Source organism: Crinia signifera, chromosome 11, assembly GCF_055691185.1.
Source record: "Crinia signifera chromosome 11, ASM5569118v1, whole genome shotgun sequence".
NCBI lineage: Eukaryota > Metazoa > Chordata > Amphibia > Anura > Myobatrachidae > Crinia > Crinia signifera.
In genome coordinates, this window is record NC_139227.1 from 53,543,074 (window position 1) to 53,560,433 (window position 17,360).

General features: G+C 44.2%; 2 protein-coding genes across 6 annotated transcripts in view; one reads left to right on the plus strand and one right to left on the minus strand.

Annotated features, from left to right (window-relative positions):
* IL34 (interleukin 34) overlaps window positions 1–17,360 on the plus strand; it is a 69,305-nt gene that overhangs the window by 29,988 nt on the left and 21,957 nt on the right. The gene's annotated exons all lie outside the window — the stretch shown is intronic.
* LOC146045310 (uncharacterized) lies at window positions 5,794–8,499 on the minus strand. Its single transcript, XM_083164070.1, has 2 exons — window positions 7,553–8,499; window positions 5,794–6,523 (listed from the first exon to the last, which is right to left on the minus strand). The coding sequence occupies exons 1-2, from the start codon at window positions 7,755–7,757 to the stop codon at window positions 6,411–6,413; spliced, it is 318 nt and encodes a 105-aa protein (XP_083020196.1). The 5' UTR covers window positions 7,758–8,499; the 3' UTR covers window positions 5,794–6,410.

The window sequence follows — 17,360 nt, forward strand, 5'->3', positions numbered from 1 at the left end:
TCCACATGACGGGGTACAGGCTCCCCGTTCTGGACTCAGAGTGGGGGGGTCGCCTCCTGCAGTATCGGGACAAGTGGAACATTCCGACTTCGGACCCTTGGATAGGAATCCATTGTCACAAAAGGTTATCAGATAAATCTCAGGGGGAATCCTCCGAGGAGATTTCTGCCAACTCCTTTACCAAGGGAAGCCACTTCATGGAAGGGGTTGTGGTCCCGGACCCTCAGGAGGAACACAAGAAGGCTTTTTATTCAATACTCTTCTTGGTGCCCAAACCAGATGGGTCAGTGAGACCCATACTAAATTTTAAGTCTTTAAATCAACACCTCTGGGTGGATCACTTCCGAATGGAGTCGATCCGCTCAGTGCTTGGCAGCATAGAGCCAGGGGAATTTTTAGCATCCGTAGTCATCCAGGATGATCCAGGATGCATATCTACACATACCCATATGCAGAGAACACCAGTCCTTACTTCACTTTGCGATAGGGGAGACTCATTTACAGTTCCAGGCCCTACCCTTTGGTAGGGTCTGGAATCAAGCACCAAGGGTATTCACAAAGGTGATGGCAGTCATGGCTGCGTCCCTGAGGCTAAGGGGGATTGTGATCATCCCATACTTAGACGATCTGCTATTCAAAGTCAGAAAACAAGTTGCTGGAACATCTGTCGATAGGGACTCAGTTTTTGCAGGACATGGGATGGGTGTTAAATTTGACCAAATCCAATTTGGTTCCTTCCAAGAAATTTCTATTTCTGTGGGTAATCTTGGACACCCATTTACACCATTTACACCGTTTTACATTGTTACATAGTTACATAGTACAAAACAATAGAAAATAAGGAAGAGCGCCCACAGTTAGGCAATGGTGCTTACATCCCAGTCTCTGGTTCAGGTTTTAAAGAGTCTTTGGCTTTCTTTCTCAGTGGAACATGTAAAAAAAATGGGAAAAAAGACAATGTGTAGTCCAATTTTTCAAATGGGGTACAATATTTTCAGGTTTCTTGGACCACTAGAAGTTTTCTTTCCCAGTGTGAATATATCTCTAGAGGTTCACCACGTGTCTCCTGATTAATCTGGGGGTGACGTACATGTATGCTTACACATAAAAGGTGTTTGTAAAGCACATCAAGGTATCTTTAATTTTCTCACATGTATGCTTACTTTCTTGTATATGGGGGCCCTCTCATCAAGGTATCTTTCAGTAAGGGACGTGCTCCCAAATTGAGTATCCAAACGATTTTATTGGTAAAAAAAAGTTTTTTTTGTACACTTAAAAGGATTTTTCAGACAATGATGAAATAAAAACAGCCCGTATACAAGTTTTTATGGATTGCTTGTTGCCTATGCCTGGGAGCAACAGATGTTAAATGCCCGGGAACACTCACCAACAGCAAAAGGTCTCTCAGCAAAGAACATAGACCTTAAAAACTTTTGCAACACCGCACCGACGCGTTTCGACCTCCAGGTCTTTATCAAGGTGGTGTTGCATTGGTGTCTCGGTCTGGATTAAATACCCTGCATGGTTTCCTCCCCACTGCATCATTGAGGGGCATATCTAGGCTTAAACTGCTCTTTCCAGTGTATAAAACACATCAAAAGTCCTAAAATATTGTTGGTAATAGGTATCACATTATTTTCATCCAAATACATTTTTAAAATACATATAATAACAACATTCAAACAAACATATCAATTAGGACGCCGGAAATATGTAAACCGGAAGTCCATATACGGGCATCCTGCCCTGTGTTCTGTATAAGTTATCCTAACTTTGTGTTGTTACAGGTTTGTATATAGTTTAGCCTTAGGAGGGGGCTGTCACCATCTATTTCATGAGGGGACCTTACGGCTCCCCGTAGTTGTGCTGCCTCCGATGCTCGTATGTAGCGAGATATTCAATGGCACGCATCGTGGAACGCACGGCCATGTTCTTCAGAACAGTGCACCTCACTTCCGGGTTCCGTCAATGCGGAAGAGCAATCTTGTTGGATGTGACGTGCAGGCACACGGCCACGTTTTCATTGTGTGCGCTTCACTTCCTGATTCTATGGATGTTCATTCCTCCTGCTGTATATGCTGTGAAACGCACGGCCATATTGCCCTGACATTCTTCCGTGGAAACCCGCAGCCATCTTTATAAATGGAATACAGTTATAGGCTATTGGCAATAATTCCCAGATGACTTTTGATTAAAATATATTTTGAAATGAAGGACGGAAATAGATTTAATAAAAAATATTTTGAATAAAAAATAGTATTTATATTGTGCTTACTGATTGGAGATCAATTGCTTCTGTTTCCTGAAGGAGGATATTTCCTACAGGAACCATTTTACCTCGAAATCTCCATTCAGGCCATTTGGAGTTAGGGTTTTCATGTTGTAGATGTACTTCATTTTGGTTTTCGCAAGAAGGGTTTCACATCCCTTTTCTCTCCAATTACCCACTACTTTTTTTATACTTTTTTATACCGATCACTTTTGGTATTTCAAGCAATCCATAAAAACTTTTTTTTTTAAATCATTATTTCATCATTGTCTGAAAAATCCTTTTAAGTGTACAAAAAAAACTTTTTTTACCAATAAAATCGTTTGGATACTCAATTTGGGAGCACGTCCCTTACTGAAAGATACCTTGATGAGAGGACCCCCATACACAAGAAAGTAAGCATACATGTGAGAAAATTAAAGATACCTTGATGTGCTTTACAAACACCTTTTATGTGTAAGCATACATGTACGTCACCCCCAGATTAATCAGGAGACACGTGGTGAACCTCTAGAGATATATTCACACTGGGAAAGAAAACTTCTAGTGGTCCAAGAAACCTGAAAATATTGTACCCCATTTGAAAAATTGGACTACACATTGGGTGACATTCTATGGGTTCCGATTTTTAGGCATGTCTAAAATTCGCACCAAATCTCACTTTTTAAAATCGCATTTTTTGGCCGTTTTTCGCATATTATATGAGATGCGAATTTCGGAGAAAAAAGTGCGATTAGGTGCGATAATGTGCGGATTTTAGGTATGAAAATGTGCGAATTTTAGGCATGAAAATGTGCGAATTTAAGGAAATGTGTGATTTTTTGTTCTTAAATAAAAATAAAAAATAGCGTGGGGTCCCCTCCTGAGCATAACCAGCCCCGGGCTCATTGAGCCGGGGCTGGTTCCCAAAATACGGGGGACAAAAAGCATAGGGGTCCCCCGTATTTCTGAAACCAGCCCCGGACTCTTGGACCGGTCCTGGTTCCAAAAATACGAGGGACAAAAAATCTGGGGGTCCCCCGTATTTTGAAACCAGCACCGGGCTCCAACAGCCCTCGGTGTCATGCTACAGCCGGGGGACACTTTTTATATAAGGTCCCCCGGCCGAAACATGAGCACCGTGGCTGGTCAGCCTTGGACTGGGTACCTGGAGGAGTGGGCCCCCCCCCCCCCCCATAAAGGGGTCCCCCCCAGGCTTCACCTGTCCAGGGCTGAAGCCCGGGGCTGTCACCGGCGTACGTGGCCAGTGGACGCCGGCCTGATATGGTTAAATCTTACATACATAACATTGCTTGATACAGGAGAACTACAAGTGCCAGCAGACCTCCCCCGCATGCTGGGACTTGGAGAACCACAAGTCCTAGCATGCGGGGCATTAATGGGCCCGCTGGGACTTGTAGTCCACCTGTAAAAAGAATGTTAAAAGAAAACACACACACACAGAAGTAAAACTTTATTCCATACTCACACACACACCTCACTTTTACACAAATATACTCACCAATCCAGGTCCAGCACTGTCCTCTTCACAGCCAGCTCCCCCCGCACTGACAGCGGGGAGAACCGACTGTCTCCGATGCCGCTAACAGCTTCTGTTGCGCTGTCCCAGCGCTACAGAGGCTGAGAGCGTGATTGGCCGATGCGTCTCCATGGAGACGCATAGCTCAAGTGGTCGGCGTCCCGGACCACGTGACCGGCGTCCAGCGTCATGCTGCCCGTCATTGGAGCATATTCGGGCTCCGGTCACATGACCGCCCGGCGTCTGTCTCCTTCATGTTCCCCGTGTGAACATGTGACATAGTCATGTGTCACACCATGTGATGGTCTTTCGGCCAATCACGGCGGTTTTTGTCTTACACCAGGAAGTGCTTGTATTGATTGTGCCACAGCCCCATCTACCACAAATATGCGAACCCAGATTCAACAAAAAGGGCTCTAAAAGCTGTGGCCACTGTAAGGCTTGTAAATTTATGATTCCCAAAGAAGACTTCACTGACAAGAATCTCAAAGTCTGGAAAATCCAAAGCCTAATAACATGCACGACTGTAGGCACAGTATATCATTTGGAGTGCCCTTGTGGAAAGATCTACATAGGGAAAACATCAAGACCTCTAAAGATCCGCATTTTGGAGCACGTAGGAACAATACGGAATGCTCGAACAGACTCCCTGAAATTCAAAAATTTGCGAGCACATAATGGAGATCCAAGTGGCCTCAAAGCCTTTGGAATGAGACACATACAATTGGGTATACGTGGGGGAGATCTGGATAGACAACTATTACAGTTTGAGACCAAGATGATCTTCCTCCTTGATAGCCTCTTTCCAAAAGGATTGAATGAAGCAAATAGCTATGCATCATTCCTCTGACCAACAATCGGAGATATTTCTTTCCAGATAATTTTCCTTCTTTTTCAGAATTTCCTCCCCCTTCCCCTTTTTTTCACAATAAAATCAATCAAATTAACAGCTATATTCACAGATGCTTTCTGATATGATTAAATGCGACATGATATCATCGACACACATACATCCTTGTGTCTCCACCTTTTTCTCCTCTCCCTCCCTTCTACTGACAATGGGCAGTCTGATAGATGTCACAAATATCATACCCTAAAAACTAACATCTTTAGGGAATTTCTTCAATAAACCCACTGATGTGGGACACAATTTCCTCTTCAAATGGAAATACTTACCTGACCCACGGATGTGGGATAGAATCCATCCAGAAGTCTTGTCATGGATCCACCAATCAAAATGATTTATTTACTCACACATAATATAGGGGTTTATTCTAGTTCATTCTTTCTGACAAAATCCTTCTTAGATGGACAAAACCATGCGCACTGCAGGGGGGCAGATGTAACATGTGCAGATAGAATTAGATTTGTGTGAGTTATTTTGTTTCTGTGCAGGGAAAATACTGACTGCTTTATTTTACACTGCAATAAAGATCTCACTTTGAAGAAAAACCCCACCCAAATCTAATTCTCTCTGCACAAGTTACATCTGCCCCACCCGCTGTGCACATGGTTTTGTCCATCTAAGAAGGATTTTGTCAGAAAGAATGAACTAGAATAACCCCCATAGTGTGAACATGAATCACTCTTTTCAAATTTTTTCCCTCTCCCTCTTTTTTCATGAGTGAACCCCATTTTTCAGTAATAAAAACCACTCCGAACTCCAATGTAGGAATTATAACACTGAATAATAACCCACCCCAGTTCCGGGTCCTAATGATATTTTCAATATCTTATTGTTTTAGTAGGAACTTCCCCCGAATTATTCTGACATCTTATCAGATGCCAATTGATCTATCAATAACTCTCCCAATACTGTCCTCTATAGAATCAAGTGACTCTTGACACTAACTCTCACGAGAACCTGTTCATCTATACACTCTATAGCACGTTGCATTAATTATCCAAATTATGGTTCATATGCCATCTACATTTCCAAAACATGTTTTTCCCCCCCCACTCCTCCCTCCCCTTTTTTTTATTTTATTTTTCCTTCCCCCTCCTTTCATCTTATTGGCCCTTATTCTGATCGGTGCGTATATTCCCGAATTCTTTCGGTGCGGGCCGCACGCATCGCTGTGCGGCCATCGTCCGTAGAAACGCCCACGTGTCCTCCGCATTCGGACGGACTCACTCTGTAAGAACAGGGCGTGTGTACGGACGACATATAAACCATGCGTGTGCGGGGGAAACACTCCGATTCTGCACGGTCTGACCGCGTATGCACGGCCTTCCCGCGTCAGAACGGACGCGAACCGGCCACTACGCACAGATGCGGTGTACTTCCGCATACAACAAGACTACTGTTATCAGAGTTCCCACATAGATCACATGACACACTTATGCAATTAGCAAACCACTTTGAGAACAGATTGTTGCTCCTGGTCATCTGTTATTTAGCTAATTGATCCTTAAACACTTACAAGCACTATACATTAACCCTAACATTCCCTATGGGGATAAAAATGTTATCTACCCTTTTGCTGTGTACATATCTAAACATCCACATGTTTGTGTGTTAAATGCTTTTTATACTTTTAATGTTAAAGACTAAAATAACACACAGACAACTTCTTAAACAAGTGCAAACTTTTATTCAAAAACATAACAAAAGGACCACTATCACTGGTCCAGCAGCAGGACACAGAGGTCCTCCACATGGGCCGTCATCCGCCTCAGGTCCTCTCTCAAGCTCATGAGAGCCCCTCTCACTCCCTGGGGTGGCTCCTGGTAATCTGTGTGCATGAGAAAGGGGGTACAACATTAATTATGCTACTCACGTACACCTTGTACAGTCAATCCTAAGTACCTACACCACAGGTCTTCAACCTGTGGCCCTCCAGATGTTGTGGAACTACATGTCCCAGCATGCCCTGAGGTTTTTTGGCATGCTCTTATAGGAACAAATGTGGCAATGCATGTTGGAACATGTAGTTTCACAACATCTGGAGGGCCAAAGGTTGAAGACCCATGACCTACACCATGCGAAATCATACATACCAAAAAAACCTTATCCACTCTTGTATGTTATGTCATCAAATATATGATCATGATGCTGCCACCACACCCACACACTTGTGTGACATATACATTTCACAATCTATATATCAAAAACACAACCACACTTGAGGATCACTCACACTTGTCCTGGCCAAAGACTCCTCACTCAACTCAAAACATACACCCACTACAACATGCCACATTGACCCATACATATATACCTGCATGTTACTGCTTAATAGCTAAACTGCATGATAGATAGATAGATAGATAGATAGATAGATAGAATAGATACCACAGGAAAATGCTCGGCTACTTCCTCTGCCCATTACTTCATGATTCCTTGTCACATTTGACACATAGGTGAAAGGGCAGAACTAATCCGCTTCCATACAACTAACAATTTCTAAGCTCAATCCATCATACATAATACCTTACAAAAATACATGACAACAACACGGGCACACTGGCTAGAGGGGGGCCCATGCAAACTGCCCACATGGGACTCCAGTATAAATCAGGCCTGCCCATATTCCATTGAAGTGTTTTTGTTGCTTCTATACAAAGAGCATCCATAAATTAACACTCATCACCTACATGAGCATCCAGATTGCACGTTTGCAGCATGGGCCTATAAGACCAAAGTGTGTCTGTTGTTTTCCATTTTTTGGGACTACTCTTTACTATATTATAGGAAAATTGAATCAGCTGTGCGACATAACAACCTGTACCTAACCCACTAATGAAGCATTATGTCTACTTACCCCTGGCAGCCAGCTCGACCAGGTCGTCCTCCTCCACATTGGGAGGTGGTGGAACATCCTCCAGGGGTAGGGGCACCTCCTCCTCCTCCACTTCCACCTCCTGCCCGACCTCCTGTGCCTCCTCTGTATCCTCCTCTGTCACATAACTCTGGGCCTGTGACTCCTCGTCAATGGCCACCTCTTGTCTGGGCTCCTCAATGGCCATCTCCTCATTGGCCACCTCCTCTGTGGCCTCCGCACTGGCCACCTCCTGGGCCTCCTGACGGGCCTGTCTTGCTCTCTCCCGTGCTGTGGGTTAAACATACAAAATGGGTGAGTGTCATTTCACATTGAAATTACTCTAACAAGTACATCTCATAATCACATTATATATGTGTTATATATCACACATATAGTATATGGCTTTTCTATGTCATAAACACCCAATTGACCTCATGTAATATTAATATTAAATAATGTGAAAATGCAAACACTCAATGGCCTAGATGCACTAGCCTTCAAAAGTGATACAATGTAGAGTGATAAACACGCAGCCAATCAGATCCTTCCTGTCATGTCACAGACTGTAGTTGTAAAAGGGCAGGTAGGAGCTGATTGGCTGCCTGTTTGTTCATCTCCATTTTAAAAATTGTGAAGCAGACCAAATCCTGGCCTCTGTCAATTATATGTATTTGCACAAAATACTTACAGCGTTGCAGACGCCGCCTCAGAGCCTGCAGACGCTCCGGCTCCCGCCTCCGCAGGTCGGACCATCGCCTCTCCAGTTGGGCGATGGTCCTCCGCACATGAGTGCGGGCGAATATGCGGCGCCGTGCCGCAACATATGCCCGGCGCTTGTCGCGGTTAGTAATGAAGGGGCCTGCCTGCCCCAGTCTGCGCTCCATAACTCCCACCAGCGCCAGTAGCTCCGCAGTGGAGAAGGGTTCTGCACGCTGGTAGGAAGCCATTTTAGGAGTGACACTAATCAAACTATCATGTGCTGTCATTGGTTGGTTCGAGTGATATTTGGTATTAACTTTATTGTTCATTTTTACACTAACAGCGTGTATGCGCCCGAACATCCGGCTAACCCATTGCATCGCACCCCCATCCTAAACACACAGTCTAAACTAAGATGTAAACACATTATATATAATCTATAACATTCACCAAACATGGGTATAAGCACCAGGTGAAATAGTCTGCATCACTAGACACTAACACCTAACTCAACAAGGTACTAAACAGATATTTTATAATGAAAGCTATGCCACAGAAACATAGCAAATAATGGCAGACCTTTTCCCAAAATTACGCCATGGTGCCATGTGTACACTTACCTTCTACTGGCCCATACTACAGAGGTGGAATGAAAAGTAGCTAGAATCCGGCCTGAATTTGGAGTGCTTTCACATGTGATTTGGATGCTAGCACTGATTACTTGTGGCTAAGTGGTGGACTGGATTGACATATGGAATGGGTAGTGTCAGTTGTACTACATAGCAAACAAGTGCACAGTACAGAAGTACATTCAAATATACATTGCATGTCTGACCTCAGTTGTATTTGGTCATTGGTGTTGGAATCTGCATTTAGCAAATAAATCAGACTTATTTCTCTACACCAAGGGGCGGGACGTATGCGCCGCACGGTTGACGCTGGCGTACGGGGCGCGGCCGTACGGAACGCAGGTTGCAGCTGATTAACGCCAATTACAGAAATAGTATTTAAAGTTGACCTAGAAAGGCAAACAGTTGTTGCTAACATGCCAGGCTCAGGCTCAGAGGAAGACCAGGTGGTGCAGAATCTCTTGGCACGCATGGAGGCCAACACCACCTATGTCCTCCTCAACCCAGAGGACCCAGATGGCCCATCAACATCAGGCCAATCAGCTGGTGGGCCATCCTCAGCTTCAGCAGAATCATTGGGAACACAGCAGGTGGCTTCACAACAGAGTAGCCAACCCAGCACTTCAGGTACAGCAACCGGTGGCCGTGGCAGTGCCCGTGCCCGTGGCCGCAGTGGGGCAACACGGGAACCAACAACACGAAACATGGCATTTGAACCGCGGGAGCTTGACATCCTGGTGACCCGGGCACGTGATTTAATTGAGTGTCCTGCGGTGAAGTTGACACACACAAGGAGATGGAAGATCTGGGAGGAGATAACGGCGGAGATTAATGCAGTGGCTCCACAAGTTCGTCAGACGGAGCACGTTAAGAAGAGGCAAGTACATGTGTGTAAAATTTGAGTAGGACAAGTCCAGTAATGTTTACATTCAATATTAGATGGAGTTGGCCAATGGGTGTTCACGTTGCTTGGACGCACAGACATGTAGGCCATGACATTGAATTGATAGTTATTGGAGGGTGACTGTTTTTGTATCTTCTAAGGATTGGTTTGAAAAAAGAATATAGTACGTTTGGTGTCAGTAGGCACATGTTGTATTATGTTTCAGATTGCAATGGGTGCTACAGCAAACATGAGGAGTTACATGTATTAATATGTACACTTTGATTGCAGGTGGCACGACTTCAAAGGCAACCTCAAGAAGAAATTGACCGAGCGGTGGCAACACAGCCAGACCTCTGGGGCTGGCCCCATGCCTGGCAAGCTGGAGCTCACCCCCCTGGAAGAGATGGCCCAGTGCTGTATAGCAGTGGAGGAGGTCCGGGGGGTGAGCACTATAGACAGCGAGTCCCCAGCGGAAGTGATGGCTTCTACTCTTGAAGGTAATTATTTGCCAGGCCATAAGTAGATGTTTTAAATGTTGCATGGAATGTGTGGTAATTTGAATTTTCTTGTTCAACAGCATCGCCACCGCTTGGTCAAGATTCTCTTGAGGAGGTTGTGGAGTCTGTGCCACCTGGCCCCAGTAGCAGGCCCGTGCAGCAGCTGCCAAGATTGTCTGCGGCTGAATTGTCCATGTGGGGCCGTGTGCTGGATAGTATTGTGCAGCAGGGAGAGTCGGCATTCGAGCGGGTGCGTAGGGCCGAGGAGGTGCTGCAGGGTTTGACCACCAGCCAGCAGAGTATTGCTGAGAGCCTGCAGGCTATGAGTGCCAGCCAGCAAGCTATGGCTGGCAGCCACCAAGCTATTGCTGGTAGCCTGCAGGTGCTGGCTGATCAAGCCCTGCGGCAAAACGACCTCCTCCTCCGCCATAATGAACTTATGGTGGAGCTAGTTAACAGCAATAGGGCCCTAATGTCACCCGCTTCGGGTGCATTACCAACCTCATCACTCCCTGCTGCCAGAGGGGGAAGAAGATCCACCCCCTCACCAGCACGTGCTCCACATGAGCCACCATCGGACTCTGGCCGTGGACGAGGCCGAAGAGCTGCTGCACGTGGCAAGGAGCCTGCCAGGGGCAAACGTGCTCGCAAATGAACTTGTGTCCCCATTAATCTCCTCCGTTATGTCTTCCCAAATCTTCCATTGAGCTGTGTGTGTCAGCATCCTGTGTCCAAATCCGTGCCCAGGGTCACCACTTTTGCCCGCGGTTCAAATGTCATGTTTGGTTCCCCTGTTGCCCTGTTTCGGCTACCATTACTGTGTGCTGTTCTTGAAGTGTTGGTGCTGTACTTTTGTTGTGAAGCCACCTGATGTGTTCCCAATGATTCTGCTGTGGCTATTTATTATGTATTATGTCATTTTTGTCCTGGTATGGTACCATTTGTTTTGATATGGTTTTTAAAATTGTACCAAAGTTTGTTTAATAAATTTTATGTTGGCCCCCCAAATGTCTGTATTAATTGATACATGCACAAGTGCCATGTGTATTAGTATTATTAATATTAAGTTGTGTTGATTATTTGCAGTGTAAAAGTGTGTGACAAGTGCAGCATGTAATGTTCCCTTTAAGCTGCAATGCTTCCAATTGTAGCAGTGAGAAGCGTGTAATTAACAAGTAATGGGTAAAGTATGTGATTGTATTGGGTTCAGGTGACATTGGTTGAGGTGCGTTCGTCCTGATTAGGCGTTCCGATTGCCTAGCGCATGACCGAGTGGTGTCCGCAAAGCAAGAGTAACCTTTTGTACACCGCACATTTCTTCCCTTTTCGCTCGCGTGCATTCGGCGTGCTGTCCGAATGCACGCCTACCAAAATGTGTGTACTCCCCCGTGTCCGCCCATGTTTCCGCCCAGTTTAGCCCACTTTGAAACTACGCCCCTGTGTCATTCCGCATGACGCCCATAACACACCCATATTGGCCGAGTGATTGCGGTGCACATTTCTGTATGGTATTAGTGAGAACAAGTACGGAGACCATGCGTGGCACATGCGCGTCGCGTTCTCCACGCATGCGCAGACGGCTAAAAAACGCCATCCGAAAGAATGCGGAAAAGTCAGCACCGATCAGAATAAGGGCCATTGTCACATATCAACACTATCAAATTTTGGTTTGGTTTAAGGCACTTTTTGCAGTGGTCACTCACATACCTCCCAATCCCATGTTTCCCACCTTTTATGACTCATCCTACTTTGTAATTTTGACACTTAATATATTTTTATATCTCACTTCAATACATGTATCAAGTCACTTGGATACAATATGTTATCCAATTATCATACCTCCCAACATGACCCCCTCCAGGAGGGACACAATGCTCTGCTCCTGGACTTTCCTCTTAATGTATGATTGCCATCACCTGTGGTGAAACGCCTTTCTTATTAGTAAACTTGTTCAACACAGGTGATGGCAATCATACATTAAGAGGAAAGTCCAGAAGTAGAATAGTTTGTCCCTCCTGGCATGGGTCATGTTGGGATGTATGCAATTATATTTCCCCATTCAAGATCTTGGGTGAAATGTAATAGGATGAGAGATTCAGAAAGTGAGAGATTTGGTAAGAAAGCTCCAGTTTTTTTAAAGCAGCAGTCATTTACACTGCAAAGGCAAACTGGTTTTGCTGTGTAAATGACTGCCGCTTTAAAAAAACTGGAGCTTTCTTACCAAATCTCTCACTTTCTGAATCTCTCATCCTATTACATTTCACCCCTTGTTTTCATTCACTCTCACCAGCACCATACTACCCATTTAGTAGCACTTATTCACACTAAACTGTAGGTAATCACGGATTACCTGATTAAATTTAGTGTAAACCTTACAAGATACCCTGGTAATTATTTATTACAATATCCAAATCCATAAAACCCGATTAGGGGGTTAGTTATATGAAACAAGATGGATGAACAATAAGATATTGAATGCAAATGAAGCATTATGATGAAACAGTAGCACTTGTACCACCCACTAAATAAAGAGGAAACTGAAGACATGAAGAGTATCTATTGATAGATTTATTTATGCAAAAACCGAGTAAATAATTAATATACCTATCATAAATGTTATACATTATGCAGATTCCGGGGCTGGGGCTGTGGCACAATCAATACAAGCACTTCCTGGTGTAAGCCAAAAACCGCCGTGATTGGCCGAAAGACCATCACATGGTGTGACACATGACTATGTCACATGTTCACACGGGGAACATGAAGGAGACAGACGCCGGGCGGTCATGTGACCGGAGCCCGAATATGCTCCAATAAATGGGCAGCATGATGCTGGACGCCGGTCACGTGGGCCCTTATTCTGATCTGTGCGGCCAGATCAGAATATGCGGCCAGGACCGTGCAGGCGAATCCCCGCCTTCCATACGGATCGCCACCTCCGTCCGTACGCGGATATGTGGCGGTCCGCATGAAAGTGGACGGGGATACGCCTCCTCCATCTTGGGAGCAGCCCCTGCATTCGATGGTCGCCGAACATCGAATGCAGGGCCGCACGCTCCACCAGCGCCCGCCACCCTAGACCACACGGACACTTGTCCGTATGAAATCATGTATGGGGGCGGGCAGCTGACATCCGGCGATGTCAGATGCCCGCCCCCTACACATGCGTCACGGCTTCATTACCATGCATACGCCCTGCGTTTGCATGGGAACGCCCATGAAACGCGGGGCGTATGCATAGGGTAATGAGGCTAAGTAGCCCTTCACGCCCCTCTCCGCCCCCTGTGTGGCGTCTAAAGAATAGGTACGGCGAAACCGCCTGCACATGCGCAGAGTGACCTCTGCACATGCGCAGTCGGAAACCATCGGCGGTCCGACCGCATGCGGAAAAATCCGCACCGATCAGAATAAGGGCTGTGGTCCGGGACGCCGACCACGCGACATAGGAGCGCGGTCACATGACCGCAAACGTCAGGCTCCTACTAAGAATACGTCCGATATGGGGGAGGTATTAGGGAAATTGAGTGGACACATGATTGGACATCACTCACATGTGACACAGGGACAGCGTTCCCATTGGTGGGCTACCCTTGAATAAATATAAGCTAGCTGGGGCAATCAGGTTGGCCTTGATAAAGCTGATTCTATTCAGCGAAACGCATGCGTCGGTTTCCAATAGATATGTTATGTTTGTCAATTGATATGTATTAGAAATAATGTGTTGTTAGTGTAACTGTGCGCTATTTAGATCTCCCAGGTGCTAACCCTCACACCTGGTGTGAGACAGGTAGTGACCCTTGTTGGGCTTCCAACCAGCCTCATATCTGTATATTTAAGGGCAACCAGGGAATTACCCAAAGCCTGTAATACAATATACAAGATAGGTCCACCTGAGCGCACCAGTGCACCTGAACCGTAATCTCTTACAAGTGTACTGATTCATTCAGACGAGATACCCCTGACCCTATGTGTAACTGATTACCCTGCTTCCCATAAACAACTGGGAATTATTTTCTCCTCCTTCTGATAAATTCTCTGTGTGTCATAAACAAGCCTCACTGTGTACACTACACTGAAAACCAGTGCACTACCATAAAATACCAGTAGATGGCACCAAAGGACTATTCATAAACAAATGGTACCAAATAAATAAAGATATCTCCAACAAGATTTTCTTATAAAGTCAGTGCAATTTCTAGCCACCTATAGATGGCAACCAATGGTGGATTAGTCAGATATATTGCAATCAGAATACCAAATATTGCTTGAGATCTTTATTGGATATATATAAATCCTACAAAGTATTATAGACACAACAGATAAACAGAAGCAGCTTATACCATTATAAACGGTTACACACAGAGGGAGAGAATTATATGTTGCACAACATCACTGACAGAAATAAACTAACATCTTTCGACTTGGACTCAAACATGATTTTAAAACACTATTTCTTTCTTTGAACACAATATATGTTTTGTATGTCAAAAGTTTTTTAACCTCTATTTTTCGCTGTAAACCCCATTTCCCGCACAATAAATGATGGGAATATTAATGGTTTAAGAAATAAAAGTTACATTTTATGAAAGAAGAAAATATATATTTTTTTCTCTTGCTTCTTTAGTGCGTTCCTCATACAGCAGTCCCTTTTTTCTCTTTTGTCCTAAAAACCATTGTATACCTGACTGCTAGGAACAGCACCCCCTCCACTGATTGGATGACCTGGGGCCTCTCTATAAAAATATTACATTTATTCGGTGTGCAGATGTGCAAACTAGCTCCCTAGTGGAGCCAATAGAACTAATGAACTTTCAACCTTTTCCCATGTCGACCTAATGACTGTCGACCATCATGCTGTGGACCAAATGATCCCAACCCGGTTTGATGTCCAGAATAGACTATGTTCTATGTTCTACAACCCTGTTCCCAAGCATACGGTCTGTCACTATGGAACTAATTCCCATTTCCGACCATAGCTTGATCTGGTGCGAGCTCAATACAGGTTTAGAGAGAAGTAGCTGTAGGTAATGGAGTTTCCTACTCCTTTATCTAGAAGTAAATTGGAATCCGTTTGGGAGGAATTCCGTATTCATAACGACTCGATAGCTGAGATTTATATCCTACACCGTCTCCGAGAAAAAACTCATTTCCAAAGACAACATACAGGCTCCATCAGATATCATAGGTGCTTTTTAGAAATCTAACACACCACACTTAAAGATAAAGAACAGATGGAAAACCATTCCACATTCCGCAAAGACTACAGATTTTATAGATTCCATAATAGGACAGGAAAGATACTCGCCAACTAGGTGCGTGACCAACGTCCCCCAATGGTTATTAGACCACTACGCAACAAGGAAGGTACCCTTACTACTTCTAATTCTCACATTGCAGCCACATTTACAGAATTTTATTCTAAGTTATATGATTCCCGTCCTGCAACACCTGCCGACGTCCCACACTCGTTTTGATCGTGCTTACCTATACCTCACTTGACATCGAAACAAGTTGATCTATTGATAGCCCCAATTACAGAATTTGAAGTGTCCCGTGTCAACGCCAAATATAAAATTGGGTAAGGCCCCCAGTCCTAATGGCTTTACGTCTGATTATTTTAAACTCCTGGCTCATAAAATTACATGGCCTCCCTTAATCTAATTCCCAAGCCGGGAAGAAATCTCTGGTTAGCATTTCAGAATCTATATTCAAACAAAAATAATTGCAGGCAGGTTGAAATCCATACTCCCCACCATTATACATTCGGATCAGACAGGATTCATTATGTGTCAAATTCTGTTGTTTAATATTCGCAGGGTTCTTGTAGCCAATACGCCATTCCAGTCTCCCAAATCAATCTACGCCTAGGGCCATTCCTACCTTGGATGCAGAAAAGGCTTTTGATATGGTCCATTGGAATAATTTATATTATTATTCATTACAACAATTTGGATTTCTTACAGAGAGTGGTAGATGCTCAATTAGTTCAGTAGCATTTCCCAGGTGCATGAGGGAGGGGTTAAATACTGGTTAAGTAAAACAAGACATTTTTTCCCTCAGCACACTGAGCAATGCTAGTAACCAATCTATAACACTACATGATAATAGAATTCAGAGATATTGGTTACATATACCTGCGAAGGTGTATGCTATGCCCCCAAGCCGCGTCAAGGCTTCTCTGTATATTGGGTGTGGCACCCCAAAAAACCACCAATTTGGATTTCGGCAACAATTTCCTATATAGTTACATGTTACATTTGCTTTATTCCTCCCCTTACACAAAAATGTTAGGTAACAATATCTTTCCGACCCTGTGCTGAGAGGTACTAGGCAGGGATGTCCGCTCTTGCCATTGTTGTTTGCTAGAGCCCTCAAACCCTTGGCAATAGCATTGGGAAAATCAACCTTATTTCAAGGTACTATGATCAAGGATATTGATTTACGTATTTCATTGTTTGCTGATGATATTTTCCTCACAGACCCCGCTAAATCTATACCCCGCTCAGACTGTGCAATAGTATTCAACATAATTTTACAATTTGGTGTCCTGTCACAAAATTAACAAATTCGAACTATTACCATTAGGCAATAACCACTCTTACTTACCTCTAGCTCCAGCTTTTAAAGATATTAAAATAGTACACACCTGTTTCAAATATTTAGGTATACATATTCCTTTCCCCCGTAATAAATTGTATGAGTTGAATTTCACGCCTCCGTTTCCAACCAGGTTTAGTTGGATGCTGCTCCCTTTATCGTTCCTTGGTCGTATATTGGTTATAAAATCAGTGATTTTCCCGAAATTAGCACACACTATACAGATGCTACCAATTCTTCTTACTAAGCCAGACTTGGTAAGAATAAACAAATTATTTAAAAAAAATATTTGGAAACAAGGACGTCCCAGGATAGCCAGAAATACATTGTACACATCCCGTTCCTCGGGTGGTCTCAATTTACCTAATTTAACACTCTTTTTTTTATCTTATTCCGTCTTCTTCAGCTATATCAGTGACTGGTTATTGGAGCGAGATTTATACAATATTAATGCCTTGGATTGCGCTGTTTGTGCTCCTTACTCCCCTAGTGCCTTATTA

Excerpts from the sequence above, each read along its gene's own strand:
- LOC146045310 (XM_083164070.1), bottom strand. The coding sequence starts at position 7,757 with ATGGCCATTGAGGAGCCCAGACAAGAGGTGGCCATTGACGAGGAGTCA. Across the intron at positions 6,524-7,552 it reads GGTCGAGCTGGCTGCCAGGG|ATTACCAGGAGCCACCCCAG; the intron begins GTAAGTAGACAT and ends TCATGCACACAG.